Source organism: Denticeps clupeoides, chromosome 16 (genome assembly GCF_900700375.1).
Source record: "Denticeps clupeoides chromosome 16, fDenClu1.1, whole genome shotgun sequence".
NCBI lineage: Eukaryota > Metazoa > Chordata > Actinopteri > Clupeiformes > Denticipitidae > Denticeps > Denticeps clupeoides.
In genome coordinates this window covers 17182586-17205074 of record NC_041722.1, presented here as the reverse complement: position 1 = coordinate 17205074, position 22489 = coordinate 17182586, and the positions used below count along the sequence as shown (strand labels likewise).

The following is a 22489-nucleotide window of genomic DNA, read 5'->3' as shown; positions in this document are numbered from 1 at the left end:
CATAGCAGAAAATTACAGCAATAAAATAGCACTGAGAATATGCCAACTGTGTAATATAAGAAGTTCACTATACAATAGTCTGAGAAAACAGAGGATGAGAGTATTAAAAATATCTATATACATAAAATAGATTTGTGTATAAATGTATATATATAAGTGAAGTGATTGTCACACGTGATACACAGCAGCACAGCACACGGTGCACACAGTGAAATTGTCCTCTGCATTTAACCCATCACCCTGAGTGAGCAGTGGGCAGCCATGACAGGCGCCCGGGGAGCAGTGTGTGGGGATGGTGCTTTGCTCAGTGGCACCTCAGTGGTAACTTGGCAGATCGGGATTCGAACCGGCAACCTTCTGATTACGGGGCCGCTTCCTTAACCGCTAGGTCACCACTGCCCCACACACAGCACATAAGAAAAACACTAAAGTGTACTGGATGTGTGTGGTTGTTAGTCTGGGTGTGTTTATGTGGTCAGTTGTTTTAGAGCCTGACAGAGGCTGGCAGGAAAGACCTTCTGAATCTCACCGTCCCACATCATGGTGCCGCAGCCTGCCACTGAAGGAGCTGCTTGGTCAGGGTCTCCTGCATGGGGTGGGAGATGTTGTCCAACAGGGACGACGGCTTAGCCATCATTCTCCATCTCACTCACTTTCTCACTCAACTAGATATGTGACATGTCTGGAAATCACTCGGGGACATAATTACATGTGAATACAGGAAACAGTCTCTCATAATATAGTTTTACAAGCTAGACTACCATATATCTACTCATATGTCTATCCAGCGATTTCAATCGTTTCAATTAGAATCTGTAAAAAAACAAAGATGCCTAGAAAAAAAGCATTAAAACAGCAGAGAAACAGTCTAATGTTGCAGTAGCAAGGACATCGAACTTGTTACAGACTTGAAACATGGACACACCACACAGCATGTGTCACATGGATCTTTTTATTTTCTTCATTGCGCGCATTCAGCAAAGGTTTAAACCATCCTTAAATCATTTTTAATCGTTGCAAAATGTACAGCAAATAAAAGGCTCCCAGGGCTCGGTTTGAAGGAACAATCTCCATGATAAATCTACAAATACTGCTGCCGGTGTAGTGAACTTCGTCTCTGTACGTTTTGAAAAGGAAAAATTGCCCAGAAGGGCCCAGAATAAGACGTTTGCTTGACTTCTCCAAAGCAGGGCCCTTCAGACCCCTTCATTATCCAACGACGTGAAATCATTGTCCTGCGCCATCAGGCATCATCACCTGCCTATACACTGGTAGAACCCAGACAGAGCGGGTCCACGCGCCGCGAGGTGAACATTAAGCAGCACGCGGTTCTCAGGCCAGGCTGAAATGATGGAGGATGAGCTCCTGGCGTATCTGGAGGGCTTCGGGGTCCGCGTCTTCAGGCCTCCCGCTGCCGTCCTCTGACTGGTCCGTAGCGTCCGTCCTCTCGAATGTCCAGGCGTCCAGGCCCGACTGGAGCGAGATGTTGTGCAGGACGCAGCAGGCCAGCACGATGTTGGCGCACTTCTCCGGCGAGTACTGGAGGTAGCCCTTGGAGCCATCCAGGCAACGGAAGCGGGTCTGGATGGCCCGGAACGTGCGGTCCACGATCTCGTGCGTAGCAGCGTGGGCTGCGTTGTAGCGGTAGTCGGCGGGGGTGGCAGGGTCCCGGACCGGTGTCATCAGCCACTTCCTCAGCGGGTAGCGGCTGTCGCCTGCGGAACACGTCAGCGGTGAGATCTCACGCCGCACCACGGAACGGCGAAAACCGGCCACTTACCGAGTAACCAGCCTTCGTGGTCCTCCCGCTCTTCGAAATACCCGCACACCCCGGACTGTTTGAAGACGGCCACGTCCTGCATGCTCCCCGGCCAGTGGGTCTCTGCGCTGAGCAAGAGTCCCCGGGCGTCGCACGCGATCTGGCAGTTGATGGAATGGAAGCCTTTCTTGTTGACGTAGGACGAGTCCTCGGCGTTGGGGGCTTTGATGGCGACGTGGGCGCAGTCCACCGCGCCCAGGACGTTGGGGATGCCAGCCACCCTGTAGAACTCCTCCCTGGACAGCTGCCTGGCGGCGTCGTCCCTGCCGAACGTGACGAACTCGGGCGCCTTCTCGACCAGCGACCTCGTCACGTTCGTCACGCAGCGGCTCATGGAGGCCTGGCTGATGCCGATGGCGTCGCCCATCTTGCTCTGGAAGGAGCCCGACGTGTAGAAGCCCAGGGCGGCCAGGATCTGGACGTCCGGGCTGATGGCGCGGGAGCGCTGGGTGCGCCGCGATAAGCCGTCCCGCAGCAGCTCCACCAGGTAGTAAATAAAGTCCCGCGGGAAGCCGAACGTCGTCAGCAAAAAGTCGTCGGACACGGTCTCTATGTCAAACCTGTCCAGAGTTTTGTGTCCCCTTCCATGAAGTAACAGGTCGCAGTCAAGAATCGCTATCGATAGTGCCATTTTAAAAGCACACACGCAAACCATACAACTGAATTGATAGGGCAGCCACCCCGCCGTTTTAACCCGGGTAACTAACACTGCTAACAGACACAGTAACCTTAAATGATGTCAAATCCATGGCCAGGTTAAAAGTGCTTGTTTTTTTTGTCAAAACACACGAATTCCGCCAACCCTGAAGAGCTACGTCGCCATTGTTTACGGTCTGCACGACGCATGTAAATGTGGGTCTCCAATCACATTCGCACTTTCGTAGAATCAGTGAACAATCGCGCTAATAAAAACAATCAATAAAAATATCATATCAATACAAATGAATTTAACATGATTTATATGTGGTTGAGGTCGTTTCGAAGTCGACGTGACAATATGTTAATGTTTTATCGAAAGTAAGGATGCGAATCGAATGACAGCAAGTGCGACACGTCAGTGTGTGTCTCATGAAAATAAACACGAGAAATGGAGGAAGAAGGCGTCGATTTTCACCCAGTTCGACGTTCTGTTTGCGCGCTGTTTTAAAAACGTCGACGCCGAACGTCTTCTGTAATGAGCGGTAAGCAGATTTGCCGGCTAGCTGCACCCTGGGTCGGTCGCGCTGCGCACGTCGCCCGAAAATGTCGCATTCGCGACTCTGTTGACATTTGGCACGTCGACGCGTGGGCTCGAGTTTGAAATATTATAGCTTTTCGCTGTTTTGTCAGCCACATGCGCAGGGCAAGCATGACCCCGAGATGCAGTTGTGCTGCTGTTACGCGACGACTAACTGCGTTTGTCTGATATTATTTCCATAAATGTTGTTGGATGTGGTAACTCTGCCATGTATGTGCTTATGCAGGCTTATGCGATGATGGAGAGTGATCTGAGCCCACAGGACAAGAAAGACCTGGACAAGTTTATTAAGTTTTTTGCATTAAAGGTAATTTTGTGGTTATTGGCTGGGCCTGTTTTCTGTTCTTATAGCATTATCATTATTAAACAAAAAAAAAATTTGTCATTGTTATTTGTGGCGTCTGGTAAAATTCTATTCATTAGACAGTCCAGGTGATCGTTCAAGCTCGACTTGGAGAGAAAATATGCACAAGGTCATCTTCTTCCCCCACCGGCTCTGACTGGGTATGGCATTTTCTTACTTTTTATTCATTTACATTTACAGCATTTATCAGACGCCCTTATCCAGAGCAACTTACAATCAGTAGTTACAGGGACAGCCCCCCCTGGAGCAACTTAGGGTTAAGTGTCTTGCTCAGGGACACAATGGTAGTAAGTGGGATTTGAACCTGGGTCTTCTGGTTCATAGGCGAGTGTGTTACCCACTAGGCTACTACCACCCTATTCATCCATACCTGATGTTGTTGCCTTAACAATCTCCCTTATTTTTTATTTTTTTTTTACATCATTTAGTTCAACTTGGCAATAAAAGATATTCCTGAGGTCACTCATGAAGCCAAGAAAGCTCTGGCTGGGCAGTTACCTGGCATCGGGCGCTCCATGTGTGTGGAGATCTCCCTCAAAACATCAGAAGTAGGATGTCTGGCTGTCTGTCTGGCTGTCTGACTTTTTTGACTTTTTGTCTATCTTAGACTTGATAAAATTAGTGTCAAAACCATTTTCTCTTTTCTCTTTTAGGGGGACTCAATGGAATTAGAAACGTGGTGTCTTGAAATGAATGAGAAGTAAGTATGATCATAATGACTGTTCCATCATGGCCCTTATGTAAAGGTCCCCTATTATGAAAATTTCACTTTATTTGACATTAATACGAGTTCCCCTAGCCTGTCTATGGTCCTGCACTGGCTAGAAATGGCAATAGGTGTAGAGAGGGCTTTGGTCATTCTTAGGCAATTCTGCTTCACCGTTCAGAGAGCGGCAGATCAGACTGGAATTTGTCCCCATATATCGTTATAAGGGAATTTGCTGACACGACTTCCTGTCATCAGCAAACATTGTGGTTGGTGAATGGTGTTGATGACGTCATTTCTGCGAATGCCCGCTCATTTCTATAGGCCGCTCTCCTCCTCGTCCCGCCTCTCTCCTCCTCATTCGCTTTTTAAGCTACAGACACCGAAATGGCGCGTCCTGGGGAAATATCATTGGATCAGTCCCACAAAGTGGCTGTAATTCTGCACCACGGCTTCAGATACAGTATTAGGGGAAAACTAAGACCGATATAAAAGCAAAAAATATTTTCATGCGTGGGGACCATTAACAAATTTTCATAATTGATGATGAATAAACATTTTTTTATTTCCTTTGTTTAGATGTGACAAAGACATAAAAGTGTCCTATACAGTTTATAATCGCCTGTCATTGCTTCTGAAGTCACTACTGGCAATTACAAGAGTGACCCCTGCCTACAAACTGTCTCGGAAGCAGGGGCACGATTACGTCATATTGTACAGGTATGTGATGCTCAGTAATCCTTGGTAAAGTAAAATATACCACTATTAGGGTCATACAGAACATTTTATAGCATTTTATATATAGCTTGACAGATCATTTGGGTAGTGATGGATTTTTAGAGTAATATAGTAATATTTTGGAACAAAGCAAGGTAGTCTGGTTAAATTGTTTTAAATCTTCAACATATCTTTAATTGCAGAATATATTTCGGAGAGGTCCAGCTAGCAGGACTTGGAGAAGGTAGAAGTAATGAACTCTCAGATTAACCTTGTATAAATTGTTTCATTTATTTAACAGCTCCTCTTATACCACATTAGGTCATTCTTTTCCTCTTCTTTCTGTCCATAGGTTTCCAGACAGTTCGTGTGGGAATTGTGGGCACCCCCACTGGCACAATCACCCTGTCATGTGCCTACAGGACAAATCTTGCCTTCATGTCCACAAGGTGTACACACATATTACTCAGGAAAATTCAACATGACAAGAGTTAATGTTATTGCATTCTTGTCAATAAAAGTATAATATTGCTTATAATTTCTTTGTCATCGTGAAAAACAGGCAGTTTGAGAGAGCAGCTCCAATTATGGGCATTATTATCGACCACTTTGTTGAACGTCCCTTTGGCAACGTAGGTCATATGCACCCTTGTAACTACAGGTGAGGGAATTTTTTTTTCTGGTCATGCCACTAATAACAATTTTGGTTCTGTTCTGTGCGTACGTTCTCCAAAATTATCTGAACCATATTAATTTTTTTTTTTAATCAGAGCTCCTGGTGAGGAAGAAGGAGGAGCCTTTGCGGGAGTGGAGGACTCACAGGAAGTGTGTACCACTTCCTTCTCAACGTCTCCCCCCTCCCAGGTAGCACTGTTAGCGCCCCTTGCCACCTTGTCCATGCAGGTGGCAACTTTCCATTTCAGAGCTTCCATTTCCAGATCCTTCTTCTCACCGCTGTACCTAATGGGTCACTTGGTTTTTCAATCACAAAAAAGCATCTGACCTATTCTGTGTACAGTCGATTTCCTCTGTCTTAGCTGTTTTTTTGTGTACCTTCATCAAAGCTGGTGTCTTGGTATCCTCGGCCATGCAACACAGTTGTGGATCTTACCAGCACACCATGTTTGGTGTTCCTTGCTCATTCTCTCTTTCTGTTAGTGGTGCTTTCATTCCTCTATACGCTCCCTCTTTTTTTCTCTTATCTGTCTGTGCGTCCTCTCTGTGCGTCTTCTTTGTGTCTGTGTCTCTCAGTGTGTGTTCACTGTAAGTAAGGCCCACATAAAGACGCCTAAGCCTGCTCTGATGGACACGCTGAAGGTCCCGGTGATGGGCCTGGCGTTTTCACACCAAGTGAGTTCCATGTGTGGGGAGCCCTGGCCCCGTTCCGCTCGTGACCCAGGGCGTGGCACTGCACTGTCTCTGGCTTGTCCTCCACGACACGACCTAAAAACAATCACATGGCTGGTCCTCGATGGATATAAAAAGTGTTCTACCTGCTGTAATTAAGCAAGGGCTCATTCAAATCCAGGTGATTACTACAAGGCCGCTGCCTTGCTCTCGTTTGGCACAAATTGTAACATAAAAAAAGAAATGCCACGCGTCCAAGGGGTAGTAACACTTTTTATAGCTGCTGTGTGACGCGGTGTAATATTTATATGCAGGAAAATGGTCTGTTTTCTGGTGGGAAAACAACCTTTGATTGCCTGTTGTAAACCTTTGACCCCTCTGAGGCCATAACCATTTGCTTCCTCTTTATCCCTGATATGAACAGAAGCTAATTTGAAAGGCTAACTCCCATCATCTGTCCAGCCACATCTCCAGTGCACCGTTTCTCCTGCACACTGCATCTGCTGTTCTGTTTTCACGCTACACAAATATGTCTCCAGTTATGGCTGCCTTGTAAGATGTGGCGTCTTCATCACGGTATATTACAGAGTGTTCTGTATAAATATACCTTGAGGATCCTGCTTATTTCATAACCTGAGTAGCCTGTTGAAGCAATGATATCCGAATATAAGCACAGCTGATATCACAAGACCATCACTATGTGTCTGATGTACAGGCTGAGCAAGGTTTTGAAAGGAAAGCTGCTCAGATTCATCACGAATTCATGACTCTGGGATATTCTGTATCCAATCCTTGTCTTTTGTCTCTTTTTCTCTCTCCTTGTTCATAGCTGTACACCTCTCGCCTTTCTTATCAGCCCCCTGCGTTGGGTGCAGCTGAGCTCTGTCATCCTGGAACCTGTACTGCTGCCCACCCTCACCAGGTAAGGTGTTATGTCCATAGTCATGTCCTGAGGGAAGAATAAATGTTTATGGAGGAGTAAGTGTTTCCTTGTGTGCTGTGATTAAAAATGAATATAAATGGAATTATCCATTTTAAGTAATGCTCAATTTCAGCCACTGTTGATGAGACCAAATTTGGATCCCTCTGTAGGGTGGTAGTAGCCTAATGGGTAACACACTCGCCTATGAACCAGAAGACCCGGGTTCAAATCCCACTTACTACCATTGTGTCCCTGAGCAAGACACTTAAACCTAAGTTGCTCCAGGGAGACTGTCCCTGTAACTACTGATTGTAAGTCGCTGTGGATAAGGGCGTCTGATAAATGCTGTAAATGTATCAGCCTACTAGTTTAAGAAAACAGCAGCTTAGAGCTCCAGCAGAATTTCTCTCCTTAATGGTCTGAGCAGTCTGTGGGGTTCCACTTTGGACTACATATCATATTAGAAACAGCAGTTTCCCAGCTAGTCTTGCAGATAAATTTTTTTTTTATATTGTTTGTGAAAGGTGCTATATATTTCATTTACTTACATAACCATCATGCACTTTGTGAATATCTATCATCCAGACCATTAATAAGGGTTGTAATGGCCTAGTGGGTAACACACCTAGGTTCAAATCCCACTCACTACCATTATGTTCCTGAGCAAGACACTGAGTGTCTCCAGGGGGACTGTCCCTGTAACTACTGATTGTAATCGCTCTGATAAATGTCGTAAAATATAAATGTAATAATTAACTGTGGTTCTATTTGGCTAGATGGTTGCTCCTGGAAAGGAGGGTGGAGTTCCCCAGGTTCCCATGCAGCCTTGCCACGGTGCACAGGCAGACCATGGGCACGTGTCCTCATGCCCGACAGGGGATGCCACCCATCATATCCCTGCCACCCCACCCAGCAGGTGACATCCCCATTTTCACCTTTTGCTGTAATGTCATGTAATGTTAACGTGTGAGACTTTTTAGGTCCAGCATCAAGATGGACTGGTCTAGGATCTGATGCTGTGTGTTGCTTTTTGACTTGTCAGTGGTGAAGATGCAGAGGCGCTGTCCAGAAGCAGTGAGGTGAAGAGCACATCCCCGTCAGACCCTCTGGACGCCACTTTTACCCGGAAAGTCGGGGCTTTTGTCAACAAGCCAACCACGCAGGTACCACCCAGCTGTCCTTGCATTCTGTCAAAATATGGAACACAGCATTTCTAAATAGGTTTAATACAAATAAAACACAAACATGCTTTTTGAACATTATAAGTTATAATAAATAAATGGCATTGTTCCTTTTGCTCTGATTCAGCAGCTGTTAAACAAACCATAGCTAGGTCCCACTCTATGCTTAGCAGCCTAGTGCTTAGTGCTGCAGCAGATTTTTGGTTCATTTCAATCTGGATTTTGGAAACAGCATTCTACAGGAACAGTCCTGTGCTAGTACTGATAGGCTTTTAGCGTAACTTCTAATACAGTGAACCGTCAGGACTTAATTAAGAGGTCAGAGTGGTCTGTGGGGTTCCGCTTTGGACTACTTACTACAGTAGTTTCTCTGACATGTGTAGTGCCACAGGGCTCTGTTCTTGGACCACATCTCTTCTTTTATTAATGTGCTTTTTCAGTCCGATTTACCAAGCAGGCACCACCCAGCTGTCCTTACAGTCTGGCTAAATATAGAAGACATCAGCATACCTCAAATCGGTATAATACAAGTAAACCTCCAACAAACCTGCTTCTGCATGTAAACTACCCACCCAGGTTACTACTGCCGGTCTAGATTTGCCGTTTGCAGCGTTTGCTCCCAGGGCCTACGAGTTGGAGGAGAATGACCCCATGGTGAGTCACTCTAGTTTATCTGATTAACCCATGATCTCCACTGTTTACCCACATCAGCTACTGCAAATACAGCAAATCCACAGCATGAGGGATGTTTGGAGGAATGCTGTCACCAGGATCATGTGCTGAGATCCACATTGTGAAGATTTTCTTCATCCCTCTGTTCATTTTGGGGGTTGTGATGTAATCTGCTTGCGTAATCAGAGCTCTGTTACAGCTGCTTGGGTTTTCAGAAGACATTTCAAGGGTTTGACCTCTGCCAGTGACCTCAGTGACCTCAGAGTCAACATGTTTGAGGAATTGTTCTTACTACAGACCTGTAAATGTGTGAACAAAAATGTTTAGAAGCATAACAGTTGCAAGCTGTATTTATTTTTTCCTAAAGTTATGATATTGGTAACTTTTTATGAATTTTGAGCTGAGCATTGTGATTGAACCTGTTTTCAGGTAGAGAAAAAGTGTCTCTTTTTCTGTGCTTCTTGCTTTTCTGGTTCAGCTGAACATAACTGAAATTCCCATCTGTCCCATCTGACCTCCTCAGGTGCATCCGCCCGATTCTCCAGCCACATCCTCCCCTCTGCAGGGAAGCCTGCACTCCCAGGCCTCCAGTGACAATGGAGGACAGACCCAAGAAGACTTTGTCATGGTGGACTTTGTGAGTCTCTCTCGTGATCATAATAGGAATTCAGGAGGACCTTAAGTGTTTACAGAGAGCAAATTCTGATTCTGTTTAGCTCCTGAGTGCATTCCCAGTAGCTTCTGGCTTTGAATTCCAAACGCTGTGAGCTGTTATAGACTTCAATACGACACAAATGCATTCATAAACCTTGAATGAACATTTGAAGTAGCGTGATGGCATTCGGTTTTTGTTCTCAGAAACCAGCTTTCTCCAAGGACGACCTCTTGCCCATGGACCTTGGCACATTCTACAGGGAGTTCCAGAACCCTCCACAGTTGGCCAGCCTCTCCATTGATGTGAGCACACAGTCCATGGCTGAAGATCTGGTATGCCATGTGGTATATTGTTTACTTTACTGCATCTGTGCTGTACTCATTTTTTGGTTGTTGTTGTTGTTTAAAAATACAGATTTTATGTATTTCAGGACTCTCTTCCAGAAAAACTGGCCATATATGAGAAGAACATTGACGAGTTTGATGCTTTTGTGGACACTTTACAGTAGAAGCCCAGTTTATCTGCCAAATCTGCTCTTTTTTTTTTCCGTCAGCTCATATCTACCCATTTTTATCAGGCCTGTGTATGTAAGGAATTAATTGTTACTCAGCATTTTACAAGTGAGACGGTTGTAACTCAGCAGCTACCCAGATTATTGTCAGTATCTTGCATAAGGGACGAAGCAGTTTGAGGGAGCGCACCACACTACTGAAGTCTTTCTAGGCACCAGAACGATAGCGGGGAACGCTGCGGCCATGTTTGGGTGTCTGGCCATCTGTGATAGGGCTGTTCCGAAGTCCATAAAGACAGACTCTTTGTAAAGAATGTATTATTTGCTTGTTTACGTAGATGTATTTTATTTAATGACGACACTCACATTACGCAGCCGGGTTGTTCTTTCGGCACTGAGGTAGGCCTGTAAAATTGTGGCCTCAGACAGAATCCGCAGTAAAATCACGTAAAGATTTCCATTTTGGATAACACAGAATATGGTTTCCCAGTCCTGGTGTCCGTGGTGTAACACGTGAAGATTCCTGCCTGGAATTGACAGTTGTGCTCATTGCCGACGGCTGTGAATTGTTTGTGCTCCATTTGTTGCTTTGGTTTAAAAAAAAAAAAGAAGATGTAGACATTGCTGTTGTGCTTTTTTTCTATTATTAATGAATTATTATTATATTAATTAATTTTAATTAATATTAAGAGGGAAGTATATGATTAAATTTTTTTTCTCCAGTATGTAAAAAGACACGTAGCACTTGTGAGTCCGTATGCCGTTTTTTCTGAGGCTTCAGTAGAATTTCTTCAGCAATAGGAATCAATGTTGCATTTTCAATCTTCAGCTCACTCGTCTCCTCACCATCTCGTGCAGGTTCCTCAGCCTTGGAATCAGCATGTGTATGTTCTCTAATAAACAAGTTCATTCCAACCCACTTGAGTCTTTTTATTGTACAGAACACCAAAAACGCACCACTAAAATGCACAATCAAAAGACCACAAAGTCCGAAGTTCGAACCCCACTCACTACCATTATGTGCCTGAGCAAGACACCTGAGTGTCTCCAGGGGGGGACTGTCCCTGTAACTACTGATTGTAAGTCGCTCTGGATAAGGGCGCCTGGTAAATGCTGTAAATGTAATAAAATTTAGTTGCTGTTTGTGTGTCTAGAAACACATCCTGCTGACTGGTGGAAATTACTACCCCCCCCGCCCCCCCCCACACACACACACACACATCTTATTCTAGTTCTGGTTTTAGAGTTTGCATTAGCTTGTTTTTTTAATCACAGAGCAGAAATATCAATGCCAGTATAATACAGTTTTATTCTATATGGCAGAAATTACACTAGAGGGAAAATATATTTTTTCAAAAAGTCAATTATGTATGATTCATAATACAAACACGTAATTAATGTGATGAAGTTGCTCTTGGTGTGCGGAAATGTTCACGTCGCCTCTGCTGTTTTTCATTCCTGCTGTTGATGTTACGCAACGGCGTGTCATATGAGCTCGTGCCTGGTTGGACACACCCACTGCAACGTCCCGAGCCGAGGAGCAGAACAACACAGGACCACAGCTTCAACAGCAACTCCTCCTGGCAGAACTTCTAAAGCTGCGTGTTAGTTAGACAAAAAGATGGTCTTTGACCAGAAGTTCGTGGGACACGCCTGGGAACAGTGGCACTGGGACACCAAGGACAAGTCGCCGGCGGCCAAGCTGTCGCCCTGCCAGCAGGCAGTGTACTTCCACACCAACCTGCTCCTGGAGAGCGAGGGGTCTGCCGGGGTCAGGGGCACCAAAGGTTAGGAGGGAGAGGGGCTGCGAGGGGCTTTTTGCAGGTACCTGGACGCGGCCTTTCACCTCTCTTTATGATTTTTAGGCTTTTGTCACGGCGAGCACTACTGGGAGGTGGAGTTCCTCGAAGCGCCCTACGGGGTCTCGGTCATGGTGGGCGTGGGGACCGAGAAGGCCGCTCTGCACACGGAAAGTCGGCGCTGCATCGACCTGCTGGGTGACTGGGGCTCTCTTTCTCTCTTTTTTTTTTACCACAATTTAAAATATTTTACAGCCCATGGCTGTATTAATGAGGGTCATTTGGGGTGTCTGTCGACTCAGGAACAATGAGGAGCCACACCTCGCCATCTCAACACGACTGTGATGTAGTGTCACGATGTTTGTGGACGCTTGCGGATTAAATACTACGCATGGTGACAGGGGTGTTTGCTCCGTGGCCAGGTGTGGACGGGGAGAGCTGGGGTCTGTCATACAAAGGCTGCCTGTGGCACAACGGGCAGAGCAGCAGGTACACCGAACCCTTCTACCAACAGAACACCGTCATCGGTGTCCTGCTGGACCTGGACGCAGGGGCCCTCAGCTTCTACCGCGACGGCGTGAGCCTCGGACGGGCCTTCTCCGGCATGGACGAGGTAAGGAGGAGAACCGGCCGCCTGCCTGCGTGACCGTAACCTCAGGAGAGCTCCCTCCGCAGGTGGGCCGCCCTCTCTACCCCCTGGCGAGCTCCACGGCCCCGGAGACGGAGCTGCAGCTGGGCCTGCGCAGCTGCCGCCTCGACACCCTCCAGGAGCGCTGCTTCCACGCCGTCGCCGAGCACCTCCGGCCGCAGGCCCCGCCCGACTCGCTGGCCCTGCCTCGCGCCATGCGCGCCCACCTCCTCGCACTCCACCACCGGGCCTGAGATCTTCCCCTTCTTCTCGCCAACTAGACCAGAACTTATTATTATTGTTCCCTTGGTTCAAAAAAACTGCACAGACCATTCTTTCATCTGATAACAAGAATAACAGAGAAAAGTTGACAGAATTCATATTTATTCACCTTTCAATTCACAGAGAATATACAAAACTAGGATTTCAAAAGCAAAAGATTACAGTTGTACAGCCTGAATGATGAGAACAAATCTTTTTTACACAACACAGGTCGGCATCGGAATTACAGAAACAGAGAATGGCACAAAAATTCCACAGTTCTGGATCAGTGGAAATGTGGATGGCGAGGATATCTGGCTGGTCATTTTTTTGATGTTGTTGTTAAGGCACACACAGACAAAAGGTCAAGGGTCACCAAATAAAATAAGCCACTGATATCTGCATGTCAATATGTCCTCATATTGACATGACTTGGACATTTTCCATACAATGTAAACAACAGTTTCAAGAGGCGGACGACACCGTACTTTCCAGACAGATTGGCCCAATCCCAGACACGGTCTTCATTTTTTTTTTTAATATATTTAATACCGGACAAACTGCACCACTGTGCACGTACGACAGGAAAAAAAAAAAATAATCTTACAAAACGTCTACATGTAGCCCGAACAGACAAAGCTGCTATTTTACTCAAAATTCTACTCTAATAAAGGGTAACAAAGCACATTACGAACGGTCAACGTGGAGGGTTTCACAGCACCCCTGTAGTGTCGAGAGGAAGATATGGACATTATATTAATATATATATATATATATATATATTTTTTGTTTTGTTTTAAGAAGGTCTTCCATTTTTGAATCTATGAAAAATAATCAGCCCGGCTTGATGGCACTGGGGACGACGTCATAAACACTTCACACAGAACCAGGAGCGGAATCCGGTAGGAATGGAATATCAGAGGTATGGTGCAGATGTTGCAGATGTTTATCAGGCATCAGTAAAGCTGAGCTCATGAACGCACGCTGCTTCCCATCTTATGTTGTTCCCAGCACATTATTAAGGTCAATAAAAGTAGAGTTGGGCCGAGTTCTGGACTTGTGCATGATCATGAAGACTGGTGTTATAAATGCCATAATATCTTGATCTACGCCTGCTGTGCACATAAAATTTGTGGGAGTGGGAGCTTCTCAGAAAAGTGGCTACAGGAATCAGTGCAGTCATATCTCGTTTCAAACGAAACTAACATACAAAAAATAGATTTATTTTACATTTGAGGTGCTTTTGTGCTGCATCTAAATAAAAAAAAAAAATCATTCATATTAAGAGAAAACCTTTTAGTTACAGTCCACCTCCTTCTGTACATGCATGTTGTAAGATTAACTCTTCACACCTAACATTTTAAACAGATAAAAAAAAAAAATGCCCCAAATTCCTCTTAAAACATCACAAATGAATAAAACGAACACTGTACTGTACCCACTTGCATGAGAAACCCCCATCATGTGGCTGGATTTGTGAAACAGCACAACGTCGCAGGCCTCATCGCTGCCCTGCAGCCCTTGAGCGTCTGGAGTCCGTGGACCAAAGCTACAGCAATGCTGATTATGTGATTATTTCCTAAATTACGAACAGAAAATCTAACCGAATAGAAGACGCATGTTTGAGCGTCTGATCAGCATAACCGGTTGGTTTAAAATGGTCACTTAAAGACTTTGGTCGCCAAAGTTTAGCAGGAAATAGTGTTCGATGCAACTTTATGTTCGGATCAGCATTTGAACACCTTCAACACCCGTACCGATGCAAACAGCTTTCGCTCAAGTTGATAGAAAATAAAAGAAAAATTGCATGACCATATATTCATATAATAAAATATAGCTTTAAAAACTGTTTCAAGTTTTTAAATTTAGTGCTTCAGATAGTTACAAAGATATATGCGTTGTATGTGTAAATGTGACAACTATCGCGATTTCTCTGAGGAAGATGATTTATACTGTTTTATAAAAAGAGATTTTTCCCTGAATGACTGAAAATGACAAAGAAACCAGAACCTTTTTGTTAAAGACTAAATCATTTAAAAAAAAAAGGTCACTATATTGCTACTCTTACCTAAAATGTGTGAAAAGATGAGAGCATTCGGTACCTTCAGAGCTGAAGCAGCTCTGATTGGACCACTACTGATTGTCCAAAATTGCCAAATTCATTGTCTGGTCCAGTAAATTATTGTTGGGGGGGGGGGGGGTCCCTGTCACAGCTTTCCATCTGATGCATCTCCCACTGCCTCACAACACATACCACAATGCATCTGGAGAAATGGGAGGAGCTATAATGAGGGATGAGGAGGCGGCAGGGGGATTGTGGGATTTTTTTTTTTTACGAGGAGAAGATCTCCTGGTGTTGGTCCAGCAGGAGTCTGGTGAAGTTGTTGATGGGTCCGATGGCGCTGAGGGTCATGGCCGCGTCCTGGCCCCACAGCAGGTTGGGGCCAAACACCACGGCCAGATTAGCGCTGTTCATCTTGTTCACCTCGCTCTGCGCCAACACCTGAGGGACAGCCAGTCACGTCCTCAGAAACCGGCACCGAATTCACCGGTTACTGAAGATGTGAAATGTAAGCACCGTGTGGGCCTACCTGTGACAGGAACTGGATGAGGAATTTCAGCGACGCGTAGTTCTCTTCCGGAAGCGTGTGCAGCATGTTCCGGATCCTCTCTACCTGTGAAGTGTTCTCGACGTCTGGGAAGACAATTTGACATCAATTTGACATTCACTCGAGTGACATTTCACACATACGAAGTGATCAAATGATTGAAGATATCTCTGCCAAGAATGGGGAAGTGATGTTGAGAAATCCAATGTCACACCAAAAAAAAAAAAAGGTTCACAGCAAAGCGCGGCGAGACGTACTGTGGATGTTCACAACATCGTTGTACAGCTGGTACGTGAGGAGCGGCTCAGGGAGCTCGCGCAGGAACTTCTTTAAGATGACGGCGGCCAGGTGAACGTCCTCCAGCTGGTAGAAGTTCACTTCCTGGCCTGGGTACACAGTCAGAAAACGCACCAGCTCACGGGAGGAACTTTTCCCCAATAATAAATGCAACCGTGCACTGAGAAAAACATGGTTTCATCAAATAAGTCGGAAAAGGATGAAATGAACAATTTACAGAAAACAATGTTAATATTTAAAAAATTCTTTATATCTGAACATGCTACTTCTTTTTCATGAAGGTGGTAGTAGCCTAGTGGGTAACACACTCTCATATGAACCAGAAGACCAGAAGTTCAAATCCCACTTACTACCATCCCTGACCAAGGGATGGTCCCTGAGTGTCGCCCAAGTGTCCCTGAGCAAGACACTTAACCCTGAGTGTCTCCAGGGGGGGACTGTCCCTGTAACTACTTATTGTAAGTCGGTCTGGATAAGGAGGTCTGATGAATGCCGTAAATGTAAATGAAGTATATCATGGAACATCCAAGATCAGATGTTACTCAACCCGAGTTGTATTTCTCCTGGATGCTCCTGACCAGAGAGACGTTTGCTGACCGTCTGAAGATGCCTTCGGTCTGGAGACCTGATGAGACAAAGGTCGGTTTATTTATTACTTTAATACATCCGCAGAGGACTCAGAAATAGACCAATAAAAGGAGGGCGTACCCTGCTCCAGTAAGAAGTTGACCGTGTCGCGCACCACAAACGGAACCCCGTCCGCGTCCGCGGCCCTGAGTCTCAGTCTGAAACGAATCGAGGTCAAACGTTGGAAACGTTTCAGCGTAACCGGGAATCAGACCTTGAGGGGGCGGAGTGGCGCGTACTCTGAGAGCGGCACTCCGAACTGCTGGGTGGGAAGCGGGGGACTTCGAGGCGGGGACATCGCCGCCTGCGCCGATGGCTTGAGGGCCTGACGGATCTTCTCGTCGTACCTGCGAACGGCACGATGGTCACGGTCATTTTCAGAGCGCCGCCGCCGACTTCCCCGCGCACGGCGCGGACTTACTCTCGCACTCGGGACGGGATCACCAGCTGCTCGCACTTCACGATTTCCTCCAGCTCGCTCAGGTAGTTGATGTAGTTGAGCTTTCGGCCAAACTTGAAGCTACAGGAGACAGACGGGCATTAAAATACGTTGTATTCACTACATCGGCGTACGTCCACCACGGTCCCCCCACGTACCTTATAATGGGCTTGAACAGGATCAGAAGAGTCCTAATGAACATCGTCGGGTGGACTATGTAGAGCGCCTTGATGTTCTTCTTGTACCTGTAAAACCACAAGAGACAGTCTGATGTACAGTACAGCGTGTGACAATGTGTGTCTTTCTGAGACTTTCTGATAAAAGTCTAAGCCGGTTAAATGTAAAAGTCTTTTTGGGGAATAACTGTGGTATTCTTAAGAAATCATATTGTCCAATCAAAATATTGAGTTTTTGAGTCAATATTACACACTCCTTATCTGCTGAGACGTGACCATGTTGGTCCAATGAAATGTGAAATATTTTGGGCTGAAATGTGTCTCTACATTACAACTAGTATCGCAAGAGCTGAATAAAAATAAAAAAATAAAAAACTTTTGATAAAGATTGGTCTGAATTCCTGAGAACGAGTCCAAATAAATGGAACCTAAATGGAGAAGACAAAGACAGCGCGGTAGGGGGACTCACTTCCTGTCAAACTCCCTGTAGGCGTCCCGGACCCAGCTGAGAGAGGGCTTGTTCTCGCTCGTGAGCCCATGGTGGAAGTAGATGAGGGTGTAGTCGCTCTCCACATACTGGTCCAGTGTGTGCTTAAGGTACCTAAGGCCAGAAATTGAGACAATTCAGATTAATAATAATAATAATAATAATAATAATAATAATAAGTTGGCTAGTGCAAACAGGAGAAAAAAAAAATCCCCGTGCAAAAGAGCAAAGCACGTAAAGCGGCAACTGTAAAGCCCTTCGGAGAGAAGTGACATTTCGCTCCTTCTTTAGAAAAACAGAACAAATCAGAAGGTTCTTCTAAAAACAGAAACTGCAAGGTCGTGCAAAAAAGACCGTGGCAGTGCGTGGTCAGACGAATGCGGTTAGCCAGAGGCCACGCCCACAAATCTGATACCTACATCAGCAGCTTATGATGGTCCAGCTGATGCTGCGGCGGCATCCGACAGGCACTGAATACAATCACCTTCCTGCCGAAGTTATCGTCGCCTGGGATACAAAAACAGAGTCAGCAGGTGAACAACGGTCACACTCACTTGGTGGAGTAATGAGAGAAATGTGAGGAGGGAAGGGAACCAGGTGGCCAAAGTTGGGCAAATCTCACCTGCCACCTCCACAATCTGTTGCCTGGCAATGTCATAGAAGGGGTCGTCCCAGGAGAGGTGTGCCTGTCCCAGTCGTTTGATGTCGGTCTCTGGAGACAGAAATGAAGTTGAGTCATATGAATGAGCAGGAAATGTATATACACTAAGGGCCAAAAGTTGGGACACACGACCTCTTGAAGCTCATCGAGAGAATGCCAAGAGTGTGCAAAGCAGTAATCAGAGCAAAGAAACTAGAATATAAAACACACACAAATAAACTATATATATTACATAAGAATGTCTATTGCACAATAGACTGTTACAGTGGATTTTGAAGGATTCTGATAATATAAAGGATTATTAATAATTGTTTTGGGCCTTTGTTCTGTTTCATATTCTGCGATCTCCAACCACGTAGACTGGGACCGTATCCTGACACGGTTAGCGGACGAGCGCCATGGTGCCAGGCTCTTCTCTCTGGATTAGTCACTGATGTCACGCTCGACTTCAGGCTCCTCTCGCTGCAAATCAGCATGCTCCACTGGGCCAATATCGCCATTTCTCCCGTGCCTACGAGCCGGAATTATGTGCATTACGGCCCGTGTCATGGCTGCCGCCGTGCAGTCGGATGCCCGAAGGCAATTTTGAGAAGAGGCCGGTTCATTTCGACGGGGCAAACGCGGCCGGCGACTGATACGAATTCTTTTATCGCTCTGACGTGCAGATGACAGGACGGGCGCGCGGTCTTCCTGGCTGAAAGCGGGAAAGACGCAGCTCTCGCTGCAGCATTATAAATGGTCGCAGTGGCACTTTCAGTGGTTTCCGCTGCACGTTATTTCCCGTTCTGTGGGGAGGCCGGATGGAAGAGCTTCTACTACACGCCACGAGCCGAGCCGGTGAACGCACAGACACAGGACAACACTGCACGACCTCCACCTGAAATGCGTTTGTTTGCATGTCTACTGCTCTCACCATTTACAAAAGAACTAAACTTCCTAAAGAAGCCTGCTGCTCCACGTACAACGTGTTCCAGAAGTCGGCCCCTCGCATGCTGCTCTTACCGGACTTGCTCATGTTGGCCAGGTCATCTGGGGGCCACTGTTTCTCCTCCATGGGAGACAGTTTCAGCTGGTCTAGGGCATTGCTCGGTGCGTCGTCCCCCGCCAGGTCGTCCTGGAAATCCACCAGAATCTCGGAGGACATGATGGGGTGAAGTGAATCCCTGTATGTCCCTCAGCAGCGTCTCCTGCCAAACAAAGCAGGTTGATAATTTCATACAGAACTTAGATGAGACATGTGTCCAACATTGCCATAACTTGCAATAGGGGGCAGTGGTGGCCTAGTGGGTAAGGGGTCGTATTTGGAAGGTTGCGGGTTCAAATTCGGAATGGCAAAGCTGCCACTGAGGTCCCCTTGATCAAGGTACCGTCCCCACACGCTGCTCCCCGGGCGCCAATCATGGCTGCCCACTGCTCTTCAAGGGTGATGGTTAAAAGCAGAGGACACAGCGGCACCATGGCGCCTCGGTATTTAAAACCTGCATTCTTCTGATTACCACCCCTTCCCCACTGGACCATCAGTGCAGGTAAATATTGTCATCAATATCATCACTTAAGGGCAGCTCCTAGTAGGCACTACTGCAGTCACTAACTACTAAGAGAGAAAATTTTACCCAGAAACCCATTAGACTGGATATTAAACCGCGTATCAGGGGCTCGCACAGGAACGCAGCCGGAAGCTGTGGGTGTCAGACACGCCCTACAATTTCCTAACGGCAAAGCGGCACCACTTTGTTTCAGAACTCTTCAGCAGGTCCTGAAATTACGGTGAGAAGCGGAAATAAAACGGCCCTTCACCACAGTTGTTTTTTTTTACTGCAGGGACAGGTCATCTGCCTTTATTCAGGGGTCCGAGTCGAAACTTTCCAAAGACCCATCGGACTGAAATATATAAATAGTGTTTAGAAATGTTCTTTTTTCTATTTTTTACTTTTTTATGCATTGCATATAACAGAGCAGATAAACATTCTTTTTTTTTTTATAGATAATATTGACTTGCAAATGATTAACTAGCAATCTGGTTAATGTTAAGTTCTTTATTTGAAGAAATTCTACAAGAGCTGAAAAAAAGGAAATAAAACGAAAATCTAAACTAGATTAAAGTGTTTTAAGGGCTTCAGATTGAACAATGTGAACGTCCTCTTTTGCAATATTGTGGGCAACATTAAACTTGACTATCAGCTCGGCCTGGCGATGTGTTTGCTGAACGGTAGCGGGGAGAGGGCTTCATTTCTAGCCGCACGTGAGGTGTTTTATAGATGCACTGCGCTTTTTCAGGTGATGCGATTCGAATAGCGCGAAAATGGCTGCAATCCGTAGCCACGGGACCAGGCTACTTGGCCCTCTGTCCGAATGCAGAACACGCGCTTTCAGGCGTCAGAGACGGGTCCCGCCCTTCACCATCTCCGACTGGGCCTGATACGTGTATTGGATAAAAACGTCGTTTTCTAAGGATATTGTGCACTCCACTAAGTAACCCTAAACCTTTGAGCTGTAGTGAATGTTCTCATATATCTAAGTGAAAGTGAAGTGATCGTCACATGTGACACACAGCAGCACAGCACACAGTGAAATTTGTCCTCTGCATTTAACCCATCAGAGTGAGCAGTGGGCAGCCATGACAGGCGCCCGGGGAGCAGTGTGTGGGGACGGTGCTTTGCTCAGTGGCACCTCGGGCAGTGGATCGGGATTCGAACCGGCAACCTTCTGATTACGGGGCCGCTTCCTGGATTTAGGAATCAAGCAGCACTCAGCGGGGCCCGGCCACATTTGTGTGCTCCACCTCCTTGACCCCAGTCGAGGCCACAACTCATCACCGGCCCACCGCCACTGCTGCCGGGAGATATAGATCCGCTTTGGCATTCTGCTTCTTTAAATATCGCAGCCGGAGAAAACATTTGCACACCGGCCACCGACAGCAGCGTTACCAAGCAGCAGTCCGCCGTTATTTTTAGACTCCCCTTCCCCCGGGGAGCCAGAGAGCAAGGAGCTCCCGAGCATCTTCCCTCATCTCGATGAAGGATTCGGGCCATTCTGGTCCATGCACTGATTCGATTCAGCCCAGTCAGCCATTTAATTAATTATCAGTCGCCGTTATTTAAAAAAAACACGATTACACATCACTTTACTTTCATTAATAAGGACGTGGTTTAGAGTCTTGGAAGAGTTGCACAAATCGCTAGATGTGTCTCCCTTTGGAATGCAGGGTTGATGGAAGCAGAGTGATGACGTCATTCTAAATTCTAGTAGGAATGCACAACAAGGCCACTTAACAATAAAACAGTCCGGTCTTATCCCGCTGTTTTAGACGACCGTGAAATTCACCCGGAAGTAATTTCACAGCCTCGGAACCGCTACATCTGAACGATATTCGCCGCCGTCCGCTAGCCGCCGTTTACCCCCCCCAAAAAAACAAGCGTCATTTCACGCCGACACGCAGCACCGCGCGTCGGCTCACCAGCTCCGGCTCCTCGCGGGTCGCCGCCACACCGCCGCGCCTGCGCTGCCTAGCCGCTACGCGCTAATCACGGCCGCCAACGCGAGGGCCGTTCGGTCCACCGCAAGCCACCCGCTTACCCGATTTCCCGTCCTGTCACGGCGTCGGAGTACAGCGGCGGCTGCCCGCGCACTCCCTGCTCCGCGTCAACCCGCACAAACATCCGGGTGACGAGGGCGTGGCCGCGCTCGTCCAATCGCTGACGTCCAATCCACCGCGGTTTCGCGACAGGCAGCTGTTGTTGCTCCTGCGCTTGCATAGAGATAAACAGTAGATGTCGCGTTTAGCCTCTCAACACATAGATATATATACAGTAGATGTCGCGTTTAGCCTCTTAACACATAGATATATATACAGTAGATGTCGCGTTTAGCCTCTCAACACATAGATATATATACAGTAGATGTCGCGTTTAGCCTCTCAACACATAGATGTATATACAGTAGATGTCGCGTTTAGCCTCTCAACACATAGATATATATACAGTAGATGTCGCGTTTAGCCTCTCAACACATAGATATATATACAGTAGATGTCGCGTTTAGCCTCTTAACACATAGATATATATACAGTAGATGTCGCGTTTAGCCTCTTAACACATAGATATATATACAGTAGATGTCGCGTTTAGCCTCTCAACACATAGATATATATACAGTAGATGTCGCGTTTAGCCTCTCAACACATAGATATATATACAGTAGATGTCGCGTTTAGCCTCTCAACACATAGATATATATACAGTAGATGTCGCGTTTAGCCTCTTAACACATAGATATATATACAGTAGATGTCGCGTTTAGCCTCTTAACACATAGATGTATATACAGTAGATGTCGCGTTTAGCCTCTCAACACATAGATGTATATACAGTAGAT

General features: G+C 46.3%; 4 protein-coding genes across 6 annotated transcripts; 2 read left to right on the top strand and 2 right to left on the bottom strand.

Moving 5' to 3' along the window:
• Positions 1-900: 900 nt before the first annotated feature.
• harbi1 (harbinger transposase derived 1) lies at positions 901-2652 on the bottom strand. Its single transcript, XM_028956849.1, has 2 exons — positions 1781-2652; positions 901-1715 (listed from the first exon to the last, which is right to left on the bottom strand). The coding sequence occupies exons 1-2, from the start codon at positions 2472-2474 to the stop codon at positions 1333-1335; spliced, it is 1077 nt and encodes a 358-aa protein (XP_028812682.1). The 5' UTR covers positions 2475-2652; the 3' UTR covers positions 901-1332.
• A 197-nt stretch (positions 2653-2849) lies between these two features.
• Positions 2850-11050, top strand: atg13 (ATG13 autophagy related 13 homolog (S. cerevisiae)). 3 transcript variants are annotated; one of them, XM_028956246.1, is made up of 18 exons: positions 2850-3000; positions 3283-3363; positions 3480-3560; positions 3849-3968; positions 4074-4120; positions 4706-4846; positions 5047-5087; positions 5196-5292; positions 5406-5504; positions 5614-5707; positions 6095-6193; positions 7020-7112; positions 7889-8028; positions 8155-8275; positions 8870-8947; positions 9489-9602; positions 9824-9952; positions 10051-11050. In XM_028956246.1, exons 2-18 carry the CDS (start codon positions 3292-3294, stop codon positions 10126-10128), a joined length of 1644 nt encoding a protein of 547 aa, XP_028812079.1. In that variant the 5' UTR covers positions 2850-3000; positions 3283-3291; the 3' UTR covers positions 10129-11050. The 3 variants fall into 3 exon arrangements, with proteins under 3 accessions (XP_028812079.1, XP_028812082.1, XP_028812080.1); XM_028956249.1 differs by lacking the exon at positions 6095-6193; XM_028956247.1 differs by lacking the exon at positions 8870-8947.
• Positions 11051-11647: 597 nt separating this feature from the next.
• On the top strand, positions 11648-13867 carry LOC114765795 (SPRY domain-containing SOCS box protein 3). Its single transcript, XM_028956251.1, has 4 exons — positions 11648-11918; positions 11997-12128; positions 12353-12543; positions 12606-13867. The coding sequence occupies exons 1-4, from the start codon at positions 11753-11755 to the stop codon at positions 12810-12812; spliced, it is 696 nt and encodes a 231-aa protein (XP_028812084.1). The 5' UTR covers positions 11648-11752; the 3' UTR covers positions 12813-13867.
• Positions 12926-21893, bottom strand: arhgap1 (Rho GTPase activating protein 1). The gene is made up of 13 exons (XM_028956250.1): positions 21692-21893; positions 19118-19302; positions 18077-18166; positions 17874-17961; positions 17437-17568; positions 16950-17036; positions 16774-16872; positions 16592-16699; positions 16434-16510; positions 16273-16350; positions 15686-15814; positions 15411-15514; positions 12926-15322 (listed from the first exon to the last, which is right to left on the bottom strand). Exons 2-13 carry the CDS (start codon positions 19257-19259, stop codon positions 15152-15154), a joined length of 1305 nt encoding a protein of 434 aa, XP_028812083.1. The 5' UTR covers positions 19260-19302; positions 21692-21893; the 3' UTR covers positions 12926-15151.
• Positions 21894-22489: the final 596 nt, after the last annotated feature.